Below are 16,978 nucleotides of genomic sequence, written 5' to 3' on the forward strand. Positions count from 1 at the left end.
ACCTGCCATGGAACAGTTTTATCTAATGTCCAGGGTAAGATTCACTTGTAAACAGTACAAAATGCTGAGTTAAGAGTTCATTTTGTAGACCTTGATGGCCAAATGTATACCGGACCTCCCTACCCCTTTCCAAATGTGCTGATGTGGGAATCTAGGTTTTTTTCTTATCTGTATATAGGAAGACACCTTGTAGTGAAAAAGGGCCCAGGTACTTTCTCTTTAATGGAGAGAGGTGCAGATACTTTTAACAAGCCAAACAATAGTATAATTAACAGCTTGTCAATAATCATCAGCAAACACTGTATTATCTGAGATTTCTACTGTTCTTTCACCCAACACTGTTATCTTCTGAACTCTAGTCAGTGTTTTGGCTGAACAATTACTCTTCTTATTCAGAAACTGCTTGACTTACGTCTGGAAAAAACACACCCCTTTGCATTTTTAAAAATGCCCATTTTTTCCTTTTGGTTGGAAAACCACCAGTGTTGAAACAGATAGGCTACTTGGAGTTGTAATTCCATAGGAAGCTACATTTCATGAAGACTGGATTTTGTGGCCTTAAGAAAACAAGAGGTGGAAACCATTTACCTTCACGTAGAGTTGCTGAAATTCCTCGAGGTTCAGCCTCCCACTTGGACAGTCCTTGAGGAATCCTTTGTACCACTGCTTGAGCTCATGCTCGTTAAACTCTGTGCTCTTCACCAGGTCCTCCATCACTTCAGGGGCCAGTTTGCTATTCTGTTTCCCCATTCTGCCTGAAGGAAAGCAAATTAATGCAATTAGCTGTGGTCATTTCAAGCTTGATTAGGAGCCACGTCAGAGTCCTGAGCAGCCCTTGGTGGGAACTCCCTCCCGTGTGTCAGGTCAAAGTCCCCCCAAGTCTGCCTCCTTCTATTTGGCATTCCAGTAGGGAGAGGACGGAACAAGACTCTTCTCACAGCTCAAGAGGTGGCAGAGCTCAGCCTTCCCCGTCACGTGTCCCCTTTCACATGGCATAGATCCTACATGGAGAAACAGCCATCCTTGTTTTTGCTATTCATGTAAAGTACATGGGAACTGTTTATGCCCTCTTTTTCTGAATTAAAATCCATTAGCACTTGCCGCCTAGGTGCCTAATGCTACATGTAGTTTGTAAGGATATTGAGTGGGATTGTTGACACACACAATGAGAAGGCTTTATAGCCAAGTGATCACAAACAGACTTGGGAAATCTGATCAGCAAATAACAGTGCATAAAATACATAAAATAATGTTACCTATATCAGTTATGTGCCAGGTTATTGACCGTTTGCCATGTATGTTACTTAGGGCAATATTAATGAACTGTTTTAGCTTAAATTTCTTCCTTAATAAAATTATGTTTATAATATATATGTTACACATATATAATACAACTAAAGTATATATTATATATTATATTATAACCAAATATATATTATATAATAACTAAGTATATATTATATTATATTATATTGTATTTTATTATATTATATATATTATATAATAACTAAACTCTTTCAGATTTACTGTGATGGCTGATTAAGAAATAAGTAGGTAAACAAAGATAAACAATACTCCAAAATTAAACTATTTTTTGTATTAGTGCCAGAAAATTGAAGGTGACTTTTAAAAATTTCCCTTGAATGTTGTTGTTTTATAACAAAAAAAGAATGAAAACCAAGCTTAACCACAGATTGATTTAAAAAGTAAAATTAAACTGAAAATCTGAAGGACCACCAGAATAAGGAAAGCCACAAGATCTTCAAAACCCTGATACGGGAACTGAATTAGGCTTTGAAAATTTTACCCCAGTGGATCTAGGCCTTCAATGTTCTTGAGACAAATTCTCTCTCAGGCTCCAGGCAGGTCTACCTTTGCAATCACCCAGAAAGGGTAATCTCGTCACATGCTTTGTTGGGGCTTTTTTTGCCTCCTTCTACAACAGATTCCATACCCATTGTCAGTGACCTGTCCTAACATTGAAAATCCTTTCACTGTAGTGAAACCAAACCACTCTTGCTACTTCCAGGGAAAGCTTCCTCCTCAGCATCATCCCAGGTGGACACAGTGAGAAGATATCATGAAAATGGCCATTTTTCTTCCCAATTCTTCTGTTTGAGCAAAGGACCGAGGAGCAGCCACTTTGCTCTTTTATCGTGGAGCGTCTCGACTGATTTTTGCTCTTAATTTCAAGCTCCATGTCTCTTATTAGCAACTGTCTCTTAATAATAGGTTAGTGTGGGATTCCACAGCTGGATGTGGAAATCAAGTTGGGTACTCAGGTGTCAAGTGTAATTAAGCTGGGTAAGAACACTCTAATCCATGGTTACCCTGTTAATCGAAAGATGTATTACCAAACTTTCAGGACTTCACTTTGTTGTTTGCAGTAGAGAATGACAAATTTTCATTTCTGCACTAGAATCTCACCTAACAATAACAGCTGCTGAATACTGAGGGTTGGCTGTGGGATAGGCATTGTGTTGAGCATTTTACCCTCGATCTTTGGCCCTATGACAGCTCTGCAATAAGGATTAGGGCAGCTCTCTGGTACAAGATCATACAAGTAATGCGTAGCAGAGCCAGAATTTGAACATGGATTAGCAAGACTCGAATGCACAATCACAGACAGACAGGTGGATGGAAGGCATTTCAGAAGGAACAGGAGGGGCAAAAGCAGGAAAGCTCGCAAGGATGAATCAGTGCCTCTTGGCGCTGAAAGAAGGGATGAGAGAGGGATCAGTCACTTTGCCAGGCCCTAGTTGGGAAAAGACTGTTAGAGTTTACCAAAACCACAAGCCAGAGTGGGTTTTGTATTAATGATGGGAAAATGGATTAAGGGTTATTAAAAACTGCCTTCAAAAATGCCTTTAGAAGGTCAACAGCGTGTCAGCTTCTCTCTTAAGCAAGGAAGCGTGGATTCTCCATGGATCATTTATGTTCCTGTTGACTGGGGAGAGGGTGGTCTCACACAGGGAACACTGTCAGGACCATGAATCACCATTTTGGAGACTCAAATGCATCACTTCATGCTTCTTGGTTATGGGTCATGCTCAGCACTATCACTTAGGTGTGCCTGGCAGTAGATGGGTTACAGAGAAAATCAAATTCTGGCCTGGCTCAAAGCAGCATTGCCACTGCCTTCATCACGCCTTGTTTGGGTTCATGATCCTCACTGGGATCTCTGACCCCAGCCCACCTTCTGTATGGCTGCTTGAATGAATTTCTAAAATACAAACCTTGCTCTCTGAGCCTCTCCCTAAAACCGTCAATACTTCCCATTGTCTACAGGATGCAGCCCTATCTCCCTCGCCTGGCACCTGTCCTGCCTACTCACATCCTCATTTTCTGCCCATCTGTCTTTTCACTTGCTCAGCAGACTTCTTCTCTTTCTTTAAGTAGCCTCCGCTCACATGCTACCTCTTCTGTGAAACCTTTGCTGACTTTCCAAGGCTCGCTTAGGCATCCTTTCTCAAAGGCGTCTCCACTCTCTTGTAAAAGCTTTCATCGTCATTATTCATTACTCATTATCCAATCTACTGGATTGTTAGTTTCTTGGGAAAGAGGACTGTCTTTTATTTATCTTTGCATCCCTGCTACTTCGTACTAGGTGCTCAACAAATAATTTTTGAGGGGATGAATGAATGAGGGGCACTGAGCCACTGTGGAGTCCACAGTCAAGGACCTTGGTACTGGCCTTCATCAAGTTGTGGCATTTGGTATGTTTCTTTCTGGGAAAGTCAGTCTCCTAGTAATGTATATATGAAAAGAGTCAATGCAATCATAAGTATAAATATAACATGCAGGCAACAGATGGGAAGAATGTTTCTTTTAACTGTTTGGAAAATGGCCTGCCCCCCACCCCCGTCAGAGACCATTTTTTTGTTGTCTTCGTCACTAAATTTTGAACATCTTCAAGCCAGAGCTCGTGTCTTTTGTCTCAATATTCTCAGTATTTGGCATAAATGTGGTGCTTAGTAATATCTGATACGTGAAGGAAAGCATTGGGTTAACACTCCCCACCTATACTCCCCTTGTCCTGGGGCTGCAGTGATATGGGCCACTAGTGTCTTTCATTATGGCAGCAGGACAACAGAAAGGGTAAAAATGACAGTAAAGCTTATCATATTCCCAATAAAAAGATTTCATGACATCAATAAAATAAAATAAAATATTCCATGTGGGGGGAGGTGGCAGGTTATCCCAGCTCTGTTTCTAGTTCATTCTGTGATCTTGAGCCAAATCCTTTCTTCCTCTGTTGCTCAGTTTCCCCATTTGAAAAACAAATGAGTTGGAACACATGACCTTTAAGGCCCTTCCAACCCCATCATTCACGGATCTGTAGCATAAGTTCTGTAAATATGAAAATATGAGTCACAGATTTGAAGTTGGCTTGTCTTGAAAGAGTCCACACATGTTGGTTTTGTGGATTCTTTACCTGGGCACCTGTTGGTACTTGAACATTTGTTGCCTAAGAAGGGAGGGCACAGGCACTGGAGTGCATTATTTTAAAGTTGGCATTCCAGGCTATTAAGATAGGCATAGAACAGGACCAGTGATGGGCACCAGGAATGGGCCTGTGGGTGATGAAAGCCCAGCACCAAATTGCAAATGATACCCGGAAAAGACCATGTTTTCATACTCTACAGTTTACAAAAGTCTTCATGCAGCAACATTTACCCATGCAACAACCCAGTAAGAAAGAGATTATTATCATCTGCCTTTTACTGATGAGGACTTTGAAGCTCAGGGAGAATGAGTACTTCGCCTTAGCTTAACCAGCTAATAAAGCTTTGCTCAGAATACATGTCGTTCTCCAGAACCCCACTGGTTTCCTGATACAGGCTGTCATATTCTCTTGCCTGGATTCTGCAGCCACCTTCTAACTGGTTTTCCTGCCTTGAGTTCTGCCCACCTCTCTTCCACTTCCAGCCATGTCTCCAGAGCAGAAGAGGCAGAACATGAACGAGTGCCCTTAGAACAGATCTGAGAGACTTCCTAAAGGAGGAAAAGACCACCAGGGGAGGTAAAGAGCACCCATGGGCATTTTTCCTCCACAAACCCTTTGGGTCCTAGAGAAGATTCAAGTAGTGTGTGTGTGTGTGTGTGTGTGTGTGTGTGTTGCCCTGAGCTGGTCCTTTACCCACTCTGATATCTAAGTCCAACCTCCTAGAACACAGCAGGGTCATCTGTGTGCGATGAGGCACACAGAACAGCAGGCCTGGCTTTTCACAGGTAATCTGGCCATCAGCCTGGCTGAATCCTGGCAAGATTCACGCAAAGACTGGGGGCTGAGAGAGAGAGGCCCAGCCACATGTGCAGATACACACAGGGTAAGCATACCAGTGGGGAACGAGGCCTGGAAGCAGGGCTCAGAGCAGAGAAAGAGCTTTAGAGGCTCAGTTGGAGGCCGATGGAATATAGCCATGTGTGGAAAGAGTCTTAAATGGGAGCAGAGCTCATTGTAGTGTAAGATTACCTGGGCAAACTTTGAATACATCAGGTGCTTTCTCTAAGCCCTGGGCTCCTCACTTGTACACTGGAATAACTAGAAGAGACGGGCCTTTTCATGCTTAGATTCCTGCCCGGATGGCTCTTTGTTTCCCTTACCACCTGTCTAAACTTGACTCCTCCTGCAAGGCTTGGTTCCATTGCTGTCTTCTCTTTGACACTTAACAAGTTCCTACCACTCTCCCTTCTTCTTCTTGATAGCATAGTTTGCATCAACAATGACCCTGGCCTGGTTAGCTCTGGGCAGCTCAGCTCGGCAGACAGGTATAGGTGTTGTCTACGAGAAAGGTTCTGTGCTAGGCATGGTGGGATATACAGAGAAGATGTGGTTCCAATCTTGAAAAGCTCAGAACTGGATGCAGGAGACCCTCATGCCCCTGGGGATGTGGGATCTGATGACATGACTGCTCAGAGCAGAGACCTACGGAGCACTGGGGACAGAGAGACAAATGCCCACCAGATCAGGCAACTTCACCTGTGGGTGGTCTTCAGGTGACAGCTCTAAACTAGAGTCCCCCAAATGTGCCTGAGTAAAAGAATCATCCTTATTTAGTGAAAAATGCAGCTTCCTGGGGTGCCTGGGTGATTCAGTCAGTTAACCCTCCAACTTGGGTTCAGGTCATGATCTTGCAGATTGTGAGTTTGAGCCCCATTTTGGGCTCTGTGTTGCCAGTTCAGAGCCTGGAGCCTGCTTCAGATTCTGTGTCTCCCTCTCTCTCTGTCCCTCCTCTACTTATGCTCTCTCTCTCTCTCTCTCCCTCAAAAATAAACATTAAAAAAATTTTTTTTTAAATGCAGCTTCCTAAGACCCTCCTTTAGAAGGAAATCTGTACTTTTAACAAGCAACGCATGTCAACTGGGGGAGCAGTGATGAAAATCATGAACAAAAATCAAAGTAGATGGTCTGAGGAGAAGACACACAGAGCAGCACAGACATAACCTAAGTTCTCGCTAATGCCTCGCGCTCTCCTTCTGACACCCCTGATGTTGTTTCAAGATCCTGCGCTGGGATTAACATTAAGAATTTAAAAATCACACAACTAGGGAAGACCAAAGTTGAAAATATTTGCCCCTGGGTTCTTCTGCTTTTAATCCCCTTGATTTTAGGTTAGAGAGCTTGAGAATCTCGAAGATCACACGGGCACCCAATGGCCGAGTGGGGATGAGAACCCTGGTCTCCTGACCCGGCTGGGGGATCCCACCCTCCAACCCCAGCAGCACGCTGTCCTCAGGCCAAACACCCAAAGCTTGCAAGCCAGGATGCATGTTTATCTCCCAGCTGGGTTGTTGAAACAATCTCCATCACCACCTCCCTGGGATGCTATAAACAAATGACAGGAGGTTGCTAGTTTCCAGAGATGGTTAAAGCAACCCTGAAAACCATGCCTCAAAGTTGCCCAGCACATTGTGTGGGGTTTTCTTTTCTAATAAGGACAATTATCTGACACAGTGGCTCTTTCTGCCTCTCTCCTCTGTAGCCTCCTCAACAGAGTATTCTCAAGCCTCTAGCAGCATCTCCCCAAAGGCAGAGTGTGGATCCCAGGCTGGCCTTTCTTGCTGTCTCTGGGGACCCCCGCAGCTTCAGAAAAGGGGAAAAATGCTTTCTTTTGGCATTCTTTGATGACTTTACCTCAAGCCCTGAACCTCATAGGATTACAGCTCAGGTCTGGCCTGCAAGCATAAAACAGGTAAGGTTAGGAGGGACTGAATCCCTGGGGACTCAAAATAAGGCATGAGTACTTATTTGATCTGTAATAAATGAGGAAAAACATTTTGATGGCACTGGCAATGGCACCATCAGGGCAAATGACAAGAGTTCCAACCCAGAAAGGATAATAAATACATGGAGGTGAAAGCAGAAGTGGGTCCCAGGGATCAATCATCTGATCTGACCCCTATGTTTTCTAGAAGAGTCCCAGGAAGGTTAGGGGAATACAGCAAGTCCGTGACAGTGCCTAGCAGCACCTTGGCTACTAAGCCTGGGCAAGAAGACTTGGAGGCTGCTATAATGCCCAGGCCTGTGACCCTTGGGTGCTGATTTGTGTTGAGGGTCCTAGGCCCTGCAGGACTAGGAAGAGCCAATCTATGTCCCTGTCACCAGGCTGTGAAAAGTGGCCTCCCTCTCTAGGCCTGTCCCAGTTGTTTCCAGCCAAGTTGCCACCTGAGCAGCCTCTCTACCGCTCAGGGGTGGAGTCTGAAGTTTCCTAGGGCCTTAGCTGGGGACAGCCCTGACCAGGATGGGAGCCGCTTGTGAACATTAGCCCTTGGATCTGACTAGGTGGTTCCAAACTAAAACCCACCTGGTAACAAGGTGGCCAGGTGCTCAGGGACTCTGATCTACAAGGCATCAAGTGGCCTAACTGGCTTTAGGGGTCCGACTCAGTTACCTTCTTCCTCCTTGCCCAGGCACAAAGAGCATCTCTTAAACATCTGGGAAGTGTGGCTAAACCCGAAGCCACACTTGGCGCCCAGGTGTTGGGCTATAACTTTGGAAAAATTTCTACTCAGACTCGGTTTCCCTTTCACCCTCTCTTACAAGTTCTTTTCCTTTTCTGTTGGTACATAATGTCTCTTTTATTTTTCACTGGACATAGTTTGGCGGGACAAAAATAAGTATCCTGGGGGCAGACCTGGATCAAATGATGTTCCTGCTGCATAGAGAACATCTATGATGTTCTATGATAAGCTACTCAGCCCACTGGAGCCTCAGTTTACTCATTTGTCAAATGGAAATGATGAAATTTGCTCACAAGGTTGTTATGGGAATTAATGAGATAACACATTGAATTATTTCCCACAGTGCCTGCCACATAGCAGATGTTCAACAAACAGTAGCTATTATTATCTTTATCATGGGACCCAGCAAACTGGATGGCTCCAGAAGATGGGGAGGCAGACATTTCATGATTCAGGCCTCAATATCTAGGTGTCACCTTAACCCTGACATCTCGTACCAGACCTGGTATGTGTAAACAGAAGTACACATACTGTGGCACTTGGGAAATTTTACTGTGGTCCTGCTTCCTGCTTCTTCTCCTCCAAGTACAAGTGCTTCATATCCAACCTGACAGAGAAAAGTCATCTGAGGACCCCACAGCCTTGACTAAGCATCAACTGTTGAGTGAAGTTTCCATCTAATTCCCCACTCACCCACTGAACAGAAGTGTAAGCTGATTAATAGCTAGTAACCTTTCATCTGGGAGTGTTTCAAGCAGCCACCCACTTTTCTGCATCTTATTTTTACTTCCTGGTACATCTTTCTCCAACCATTCTATGTGTTCTGAGCATTGATTTCTATGAAAGGAAACAGGCCGTCTCCGGCAGTGTCAGAACCTCACTTAGTTCTGTGAGGTAACAGAGGAAATGCTTTCATTAATAATCACAGCCTTCTGTCCAACAGATTGTGTGCTAGGTTGTGCTGCCAGGTCCCAGTGGGGAAGGACCGTGGCCCTTATCTCAGAGCAGCAGGGAGCTGCGGGAGAGAATCACAGAGCAGGGGCGCCTGCGTCACCTGCACATCACCAGTCCCCGGGCTGGGAGCAGCCTTGAGCATCAGCGGTCAGGATAGACATCCAAGTCCTTGCTCTCAGAAGTATCTGAGATATCTATCCTGATGGGAGAGTAACATGTCCAAGTGTCTATAGGTAGTGGCAAAGTCACTCAAGTCTTCTGATTCTCAGGCTGGCGGTCTTTCCTTTCTGAGAGCTGTTTGCACTTACCGTGTCCCTATATTGTTATTTCTACAGTAATTCTAAAAAAATAGTTTAACTCATGTGGGTGGGTCTTAAATACAGAGAGTTTGAAAGTCTCAAATAAAGGTAGCTTTATAGAAGTAAATGTTCTATTTGAAGGGAGAATGACACTAAAAATTCATTCATTCATTCATTCAGTTATTCAAGAATCTTTTATTCAATATTATGCTATATTGCAAAGATAAAGATGATTTCCAAATCATCTCCAAGGTAAGCTTTTCCTGAATACTAGATAATATCTCCATCTGCCTGTTAGACATTTCCACCTTTGTATCCTACAACCATACCAAACTCAACATATCTTCCTGCGCTCCTCTCTCAGTAAATGACCCTGCCATCTGCCCAGGGTCCCATTCAGAGCCTGGGGGTTATGCAGGATTCTGCCTCTCATCACATCCCTGTATCCGACCAATCATCAAGTGAAATAGTTTGTAGATCCTACTTCCTAACTTTCTTTCAAAATCCATCAGCTTCTTTCTTGCCACTATCTTAGTTGAGACTGCCATCATCTCTCACTTTTATCATTATCCAAACTTCCAAACTTGCTTCCCATCGACAGTCTTGCCCTCTTGAAATCCATCTTCCACATAATAGCCAAAGGACCTTTCTAAAACACCAAATCCAATTATGCCACTGTCCTGCTTAACCCCTTTAGTGGACTCCCATTAGCCTCACCCTGAATCCAATCCGCAGCAGGCTTTCCAGACCACTCACCTGGGCCACTGCCACCCCACACCCAGGAGCTCTTTGGTTTCACCCCTGCCCGTGATCCAACTTGCTGCATCAACTTGAACCTCTGGTTGTGTACTAGCTATTCCTTTGGCTTTGAGGGCAGTTCCTATTAGCTCCCCTTTAGCCTTCTAGCAAATTCCAAACCATGTTCTAGACATAGATGAGACACCTCATCTGGGGTGACTTCACTATCTGGCTTCCTCTTTTACACCCTGACTCTTGTATACACTGCTGTCACCACGCCACCTGCCAGGGCATGGTCGCTGTAAGGCACGTCTGCCCACCGTAAGGCACGTCTGCCACCTCCCTAGACCTGGGCTTCCCCAAGGGCAGAGTGATTGTCAGGTTAGCCTCAGATTACACTGAACAGGTGCCCAGGAAATGTTGTTGAATCAATTAATTACGATGTGATCTCTGTCAACAACTAGCTAGAGCTTATCAGCTGAGCGATAAGAGAGAACATATGAAACAGAGATCAAAGATGAATGTGCTAAGTGCCATTAGGGAGACACCAGCAACGTGGAGAGAGACAGGGAGGGAGGAACAAAGAAAGAGGGAGGTGTGGGAGGGAACTCTAGGGAACCAGTAATAAAACTACTTTAGGAGCTGAAAAATTGTGTGAAGAATTATTTACAAAGTAATCCTTCAAAATTATCTCAAGGAAACAATCACAAAAATCCAGAGATGTATATACTAGCATGTTTACTCCAGCATTGTTTAAAATAATTTTAAAAACGCTACCTTCTAAAGAAACAACTTAAATGTCCGTCATAGAAAACTAGTTAAATTGATTTGGTTATAACCGCACAATGGAAATTATGAAACCATTAGAAGTAGTAATAGAGATCTACATCTAATGACATACATTGGTATTGATTTGATGTCATTTATTTACATTAAAACATGTGAATATACAAAACAACTATGTATTTTTAAGGATAAACACTTAACTGAGGACATGTATTAAACACACTAGAATGGAAGAGGAAAGTGGGAGTGAGTACAGAAAATAAAATATATATATAATAAAATCCAAAAGGGGCTTTATATATACAATGATGACAGTGTGCCATGAACACAGGAGTATGATTACCATCAATGTGCACTTGAGGTCCAAAAAAAGAAAGAAAAGAGGAGAGAAGACATTGTAATAGACTGTTAAGTTAGAAAAGCAAGTCACAAGACAGTATGTGTATCACCTTGCCTTTGCTTTATGCAAGCTTTGCTTTATGCAAGCTCAAGCTTGTGTGCACAGAAACTTTGGGCAGTACATAATTTACATCAAAATCTTAACAGCGGTTATGACTGCTGGTGGTATAATGGTAATATTTCATTTCTCAATATCTTTCTGAACTTTTATAATGAGCACATGTAACATTTATAATCAGAAAAAAAATATATAAATAATCTCAACAAACAAAATGTCTTTTGTTCAGAAAACAGTCTCAGGCATCCTGGAAAGGGAACTTCCAAGATGCTTTGAATTAATGCCACTCCCTTTTCCAACAATTGATGCAGCAATATGTCAGGGTTCACTTCCAGACCAAAGACCACTCTGAGGACTATCTTGGGTAGCTCTGGGTGAAATGATGAACATGGAGGAGAGGCTCAGAAGAACCCTGAATCTGCCACCTTCTCACCCATCTCAAAGCCCTAGAGAAGCATTGATGGGGAGACAAAGTGTGGCCAGGTCAGCGTTCCTGACCCTCAGGATCTGTCATGTCAGGAAACCTCTCTGAGGCTCAGCTCTACCATGCGAGACTGATGATGTTAATATCAATCTTGATGTGTTATCACAAGGTTTAAATGAGATATAAGATAGAAAAGAGCTTTGTAAATGCTAAAGCACTCTCCAGTATTCATTATAATAACTGAAATTCAAATTCAAAAGATAGAAAAGATGATGATCCCAGAGATCATCACTTATGGCTGCCTAAGGCTGGATTAAGATTGTCTAATGAGATCCAGAGAGATCTACTTGAAGGTCAAAGGAAAGAGGTGAGAAGGTGAAAGGGAGCAGAATTTGCTACCCCAATCTATGCCTGTTCGGTGTAGGATTATTTTAGGCTGAGTATTTTTAAGAAACAGAAGACATAGGGCAATCTCTAACATATGAGTAGAAGTTACCCTTCCGAAAGAGACATTTATATTCCTAAGAGAAATCTCCATTTGTAAGGGTGTCTCACTATGGAACTTCAAGGGGAGATGACTAAATCTCTAGAAACTCTGTCAATGGAGAAGGCAACTGAATTAATGTGCATAACAACCATACCCTTGTTTACTGTTTGCTTGACAGACCCCCCAAACTGCCTCCTGTCCCTCACATTCTATTTGTGTTTAGCTGGAGATGATATTTAAGGTGATGGTTTGGTCCATTTTGGTTTTCCTGGGTATCTCCTTTGTATGCAAGAGGTATACATGTTATCAGACTTATGTTTGTTTTCCTCCTGTTGACTTGTCTTTTATTATGGGGGCCCAGGGGTGGGAATCTTAGCCAAGAACCTGGAAAGGTTAAGGGAAAATTATTTTTCCTCCCCTACAAAGGCTTTGGAAACAGTAGCATCACTGGATGTGTCTGTGGATCAACCTTCCTTACCTTCTTTCCAGGAAATAAGGAAATGGTGATTCACAGTCTTCAACTTGGAGCTGTTGACTATAAAGCCAACTGACATTCTCAGGAAACGTTTTCCAGGGCCCTCCCAAATAGCCTGTGTGGACTGTCTGCTTTGACAGGTTGGTGGACCACGACTTTCCCTAAAGCACAGAGCTGGGTTCAAGTCCCAACTCCACCAGTGTTTTCCTGTGTGACCTTAGCCACAGTTGGCTTCCATTTTGAGCTTCGGTTTTCTCATCTCCAAAAATTCTATCAAAGTTTCCACCTCACCTAATTCACTAGGTCGTTGTAATGGACAAATCTTATAAATGGTAAAATTGTTTCTAGCTCGTAATCTAGGGCACTTTCTGGACATCTCAGGAAAGAAAACAAGATCCGGATATATGGAAAGAAGTGGGTTTATTAGGCAGGGGAAAAGAGAATGAGTAAATTGCAAATCCTAGCACAAAAGAGAAAAGACACCTGTTGACAGGCAGCCAACAGAAGGTTGACAAGCTGGAGGAAGAGGGAGGCAGCCATGGGCCCTTTCTTGGAGCTTTGGGAGGTGGATGGAAAGGGCATATTTACCAAAGGTTGCTGGAGCAGTGCTGACCCTCTCCAGTGAGGTTCCTGTCTTTGATGTGTTTCCAGTTCTGAATTTTGCTCACCCTGTCCTTGCTGGGCCTTTGTGAAGTATCCAGCAAGGCTGGAACAAAGCACTTTATTGTGGTGCTTGAAAAATATCTTGGCTAAAAGGGACAATGCCAAGGCTGAGTGGGCTAAAATTAGACCTTCCGGTTCTGTTGGACTTGGCAGTTGTGTGCACAGGCTGCTAACGTGGCATCCTCCACCGGCCTCCCTCCCGGCCGGCCATGTGCCTTCTGAGAGCACAGGTAACATGTGCTGAGGGAGAGGAAGTGCTGCTTCCTCTGGCTCCCTGTGGGGATGACAAATGCTTCTGGGCTGTGTCACTGCCACTTGGAGCAGTATGTTGAGCAATAATTTGAAGGGATATGTTTCCCCATCAGCCAATTTGCATATTGAATATTAAATATGAATATTAAATAAATATTGCATATGAATATTCAATCATATCTCTACTTCCCATTAATCTAATGCCCTTGCACACTGAAACCAAAAGGAAATCTCAAGACATAATATCATATTATACATTGAAACTTTTACTAACCTTTACCTAAGAACTTACAACTTCACCTATGTAACCAAGGCAGAACCCAAAGAATCAGTCACAAGTAGCTTCTTCCATCATGCTGTGCAGTGATGGCATCTACAAGGAAGAGCATAGGCCTAGGAGTTAGAGAGAGGGAGATCCCGAACCCTTGCATGTCCATTAACTTGTAACTTTGGGCAAGTTCCTGAAACTCTCCTATCCCATTCTTTCAACTTTAAGTTGTGTATGTTAATAACTACCTCAAAATCTTAAATGAAACACACAAACAAGCAGACAAACACAAAACAGAAAGAGACTCATGAACACAGACAATAAGCTGATGATTGCCACAGGGAAGGGGGTGGGAGGATGGGCCAAATAGGTGAAGGGGATTAAGTGGTACAAATTTCCAATTATAAAATAAATAAGGCATCAGGATGAAAAGTACAGCATAGGAAATGTAGTCAATAATATTGTAGCAACTTTGTATGGTGACAGATGGTAACCACACTTACTGTGTAATGTATATCATTGTCAAATCACTATGTTGTACACCTGAAACTAATATAATATTGTATGTCAACTGTTACTTCAATTAACAATTTTTTAAAAAGTTAAATAAAACAATAAATCTATATGACTAACATTTTAGCAGTAATAACCATAGTTATATTATCATATTGTGTTCATGGATTACGCATTTCATCTTTATAGTAATTTAATGAAGTAGATATTACTATGCCTTCATTCTACACTCAAGGCAAATAAGACTTAGAGAATTAGGAAACTTTTCAAAGGTCACACAGCAAAAAATTGGTGGAGTTTGCACTTGAACCCTGCAAGGCTCCGATCCACTGTTCACTATTCTGCACTGTTAAAGGAGATGAGAAAGAAGAAGTACTTTCCAGAACCGAAAACTGTTATTTCAATATAAGGTTCACCATTCTCTTTTCTTGCCTGGGTGTTGCCCTGATCTATGCATTTCTTTACTCAAGTGAGGCAATTTCCAGTACCAAGAGGCTAGGTTGTTTTTTCCCAGTTACCAGCTTCTGGTCCTTGGGGGCTGGGGAGGGCTTGAATGCTTAATACAATTGCAGCAATGAAGGAACGGAGGATGTTTAACCAGAAGAAGCAAAGACTCAGGAAAGGAAATTTGAGCTCTCCTTGAATAAGTGAGGATTTACTGGCACAAAATAGACCTATAGATCAGCATAACAGAATGGAGAGTCTAGAAATAGACTCGGCTATACATAATTACTTAATGTATGATCAGGGAAGCTTTTCAGAACAAGAGGAGAAGGGAATGTAATTTTATAAGTGGTGCCATCATCTTTTGATAGCAATTTGGTGGAAAAAATGTAAGTCAGAAGTATGATAGGGAAAAGAGGATAAAATAGGCAGAGAGGGAGACGTTGGGACCTGAGGCCCCCGGAGGGGAAAAACAGATATTTTAGAACAATGCTGGCAGGGTCTGACTACAACAAACTCCCTGGGGGGGTAAGGTTCCTCTTAAGTATGCAACAGACACCATCTACTCCCCTCTCAGGTTCTCCTCAGGAATTTGACAAAAGACCTAACTAAAAGTAAGTAGTAGACCATAAAATGTATGACCCACAAGGAACTTAGACCATAGACCATAGACCATGCCTCATACAATGCAAATGAGCCAATCAAAAAGGAATGATTAGGCATTTAGAGTTACCTACCCAATAAGGGTAGAACCTGAGAAGGAACAAAGGGTAAGGGAAGAGGGAGCCAACCAGAACCTTACAAAACAAAGTCCCTTGCCTACAGTCCGCAGGCTTTCACCTTCGAATGCCACCTCTCTGTAAAGAGAGCTTTCATACTGGTCTTACTTTCTGACCTTATGCTCAAATTCTTACTTTCTAATCTTATACCTTCATAAACTTTAGTCTGCTGCTCATCTTGTGTCTACCTCTTCATTCTTCGAAGCGGTGAGACAACGAATCTGGGGTATTGAGGTAAAAAAAAAAATCCTGCAACAGAACCACACTATGTACCATCTTTTAAAAAATCATTAACATTCGGAATAAACAGCTTAATATAAAAATATGTCAAAGAAAACTAATAGAAACTGAAGATATGCTAGACAAAATGTTAATAGCTATGTGTATCCATACACATAGCTTTATATGCTTTATATATAAAGCAAATTCCAATTATTAAGGGAACTGTTAGATGAATGATCAGAGTGTACATAGAAAATTCATACCAGCATAAACACAAATAGTAAACAAACCCAGAGAAACATGTTTAGCCTATTTATTAAGGTCAAGTTAGACTTTCTAAACAAAAGCAATGACAGAAACTATAAAAGATAAGATTGGTAGGTAGAACTACATAAATTCAAAGTTTAGGGAGTCTAAAAACACCAGAAAAAAATAGCAAACGTCAAGTGGAAGAAAAAATAGGCAACATAAATGTTTTTTAAATATTAAAGGTGCTTAAAAATAATTGGTAAGAAGGGCGCTTGAGTGGCTCATTTGACTTTGGCTCAGGTCATGATCTCACTCACAGCTTGTGGGTTCGAGCGCTCAGAGCCTGGAACCTGCTTCCAATTCTGTGTCTCCCTCTTTCTCTCTCCCTTTCTTGCTTGGTCTCTCTCTCTCTCTCTCAAAAATAAATTAAAAAAAAACATTAAAAATTAAAAAAAAATAAATGGTAAGAGAATTTGATGGAAAACTAAACAACCAACGAGAACAGAGTATGAACAGAGATGAAATCTCAGTGGCCAAGTCCAATCCTACAAATAATCAAACACGGTAAAACTGCATGTTCCTGCAACCCACTTAAAAATAGAAATGAAGAAGCTGTAAACAGCAACACTTTTGATACCAGGGGTACTCATTTTAAAGAAAAATTCCAAGAGGAAAAAGTTATACAAAGGAATATATTTATTACAGCTTTATTTAGTAATGGTAGAAACTCTAGTTTTAGGGAAATAGTAAATTATGGTATGTTGACTCAATGGAATATAAAAGTATAAGTACAAGTTTGAAACATGGCAAATTACTTATGATATGCTAAGTGCAAAAAGTGGGCATACAACATTGAATACACATTATAATTACAACTATTTACTGCAAAAAAATGAAGTATGTTGTTTTCCTCTTTTCCTCCTTACAAATCAATAAAAAGTGCAGACTGTGCAGAAATCATACTATGTATCTATCTGGGCATGGGGATAAATAAGAAATGCTT

General features: G+C 42.0%; 1 protein-coding gene across 1 annotated transcript in view; it reads right to left on the reverse strand.

Annotated features, from left to right (window-relative positions):
• VSNL1 (visinin like 1) overlaps positions 1–16,978 on the reverse strand; it is a 99,706-nt gene that overhangs the window by 58,522 nt on the left and 24,206 nt on the right. The window contains exon 2 of the mRNA XM_030311611.1: positions 589–755. Within this exon, the coding sequence (XP_030167471.1) occupies positions 589–750 (162 nt within the window). The 5' untranslated portion in view covers positions 751–755. The remainder of the gene's footprint in view (positions 1–588; positions 756–16,978) is intronic.

This window comes from Lynx canadensis, chromosome A3 (assembly GCF_007474595.2).
Source record: "Lynx canadensis isolate LIC74 chromosome A3, mLynCan4.pri.v2, whole genome shotgun sequence".
NCBI classification, from domain to species: domain Eukaryota; kingdom Metazoa; phylum Chordata; class Mammalia; order Carnivora; family Felidae; genus Lynx; species Lynx canadensis.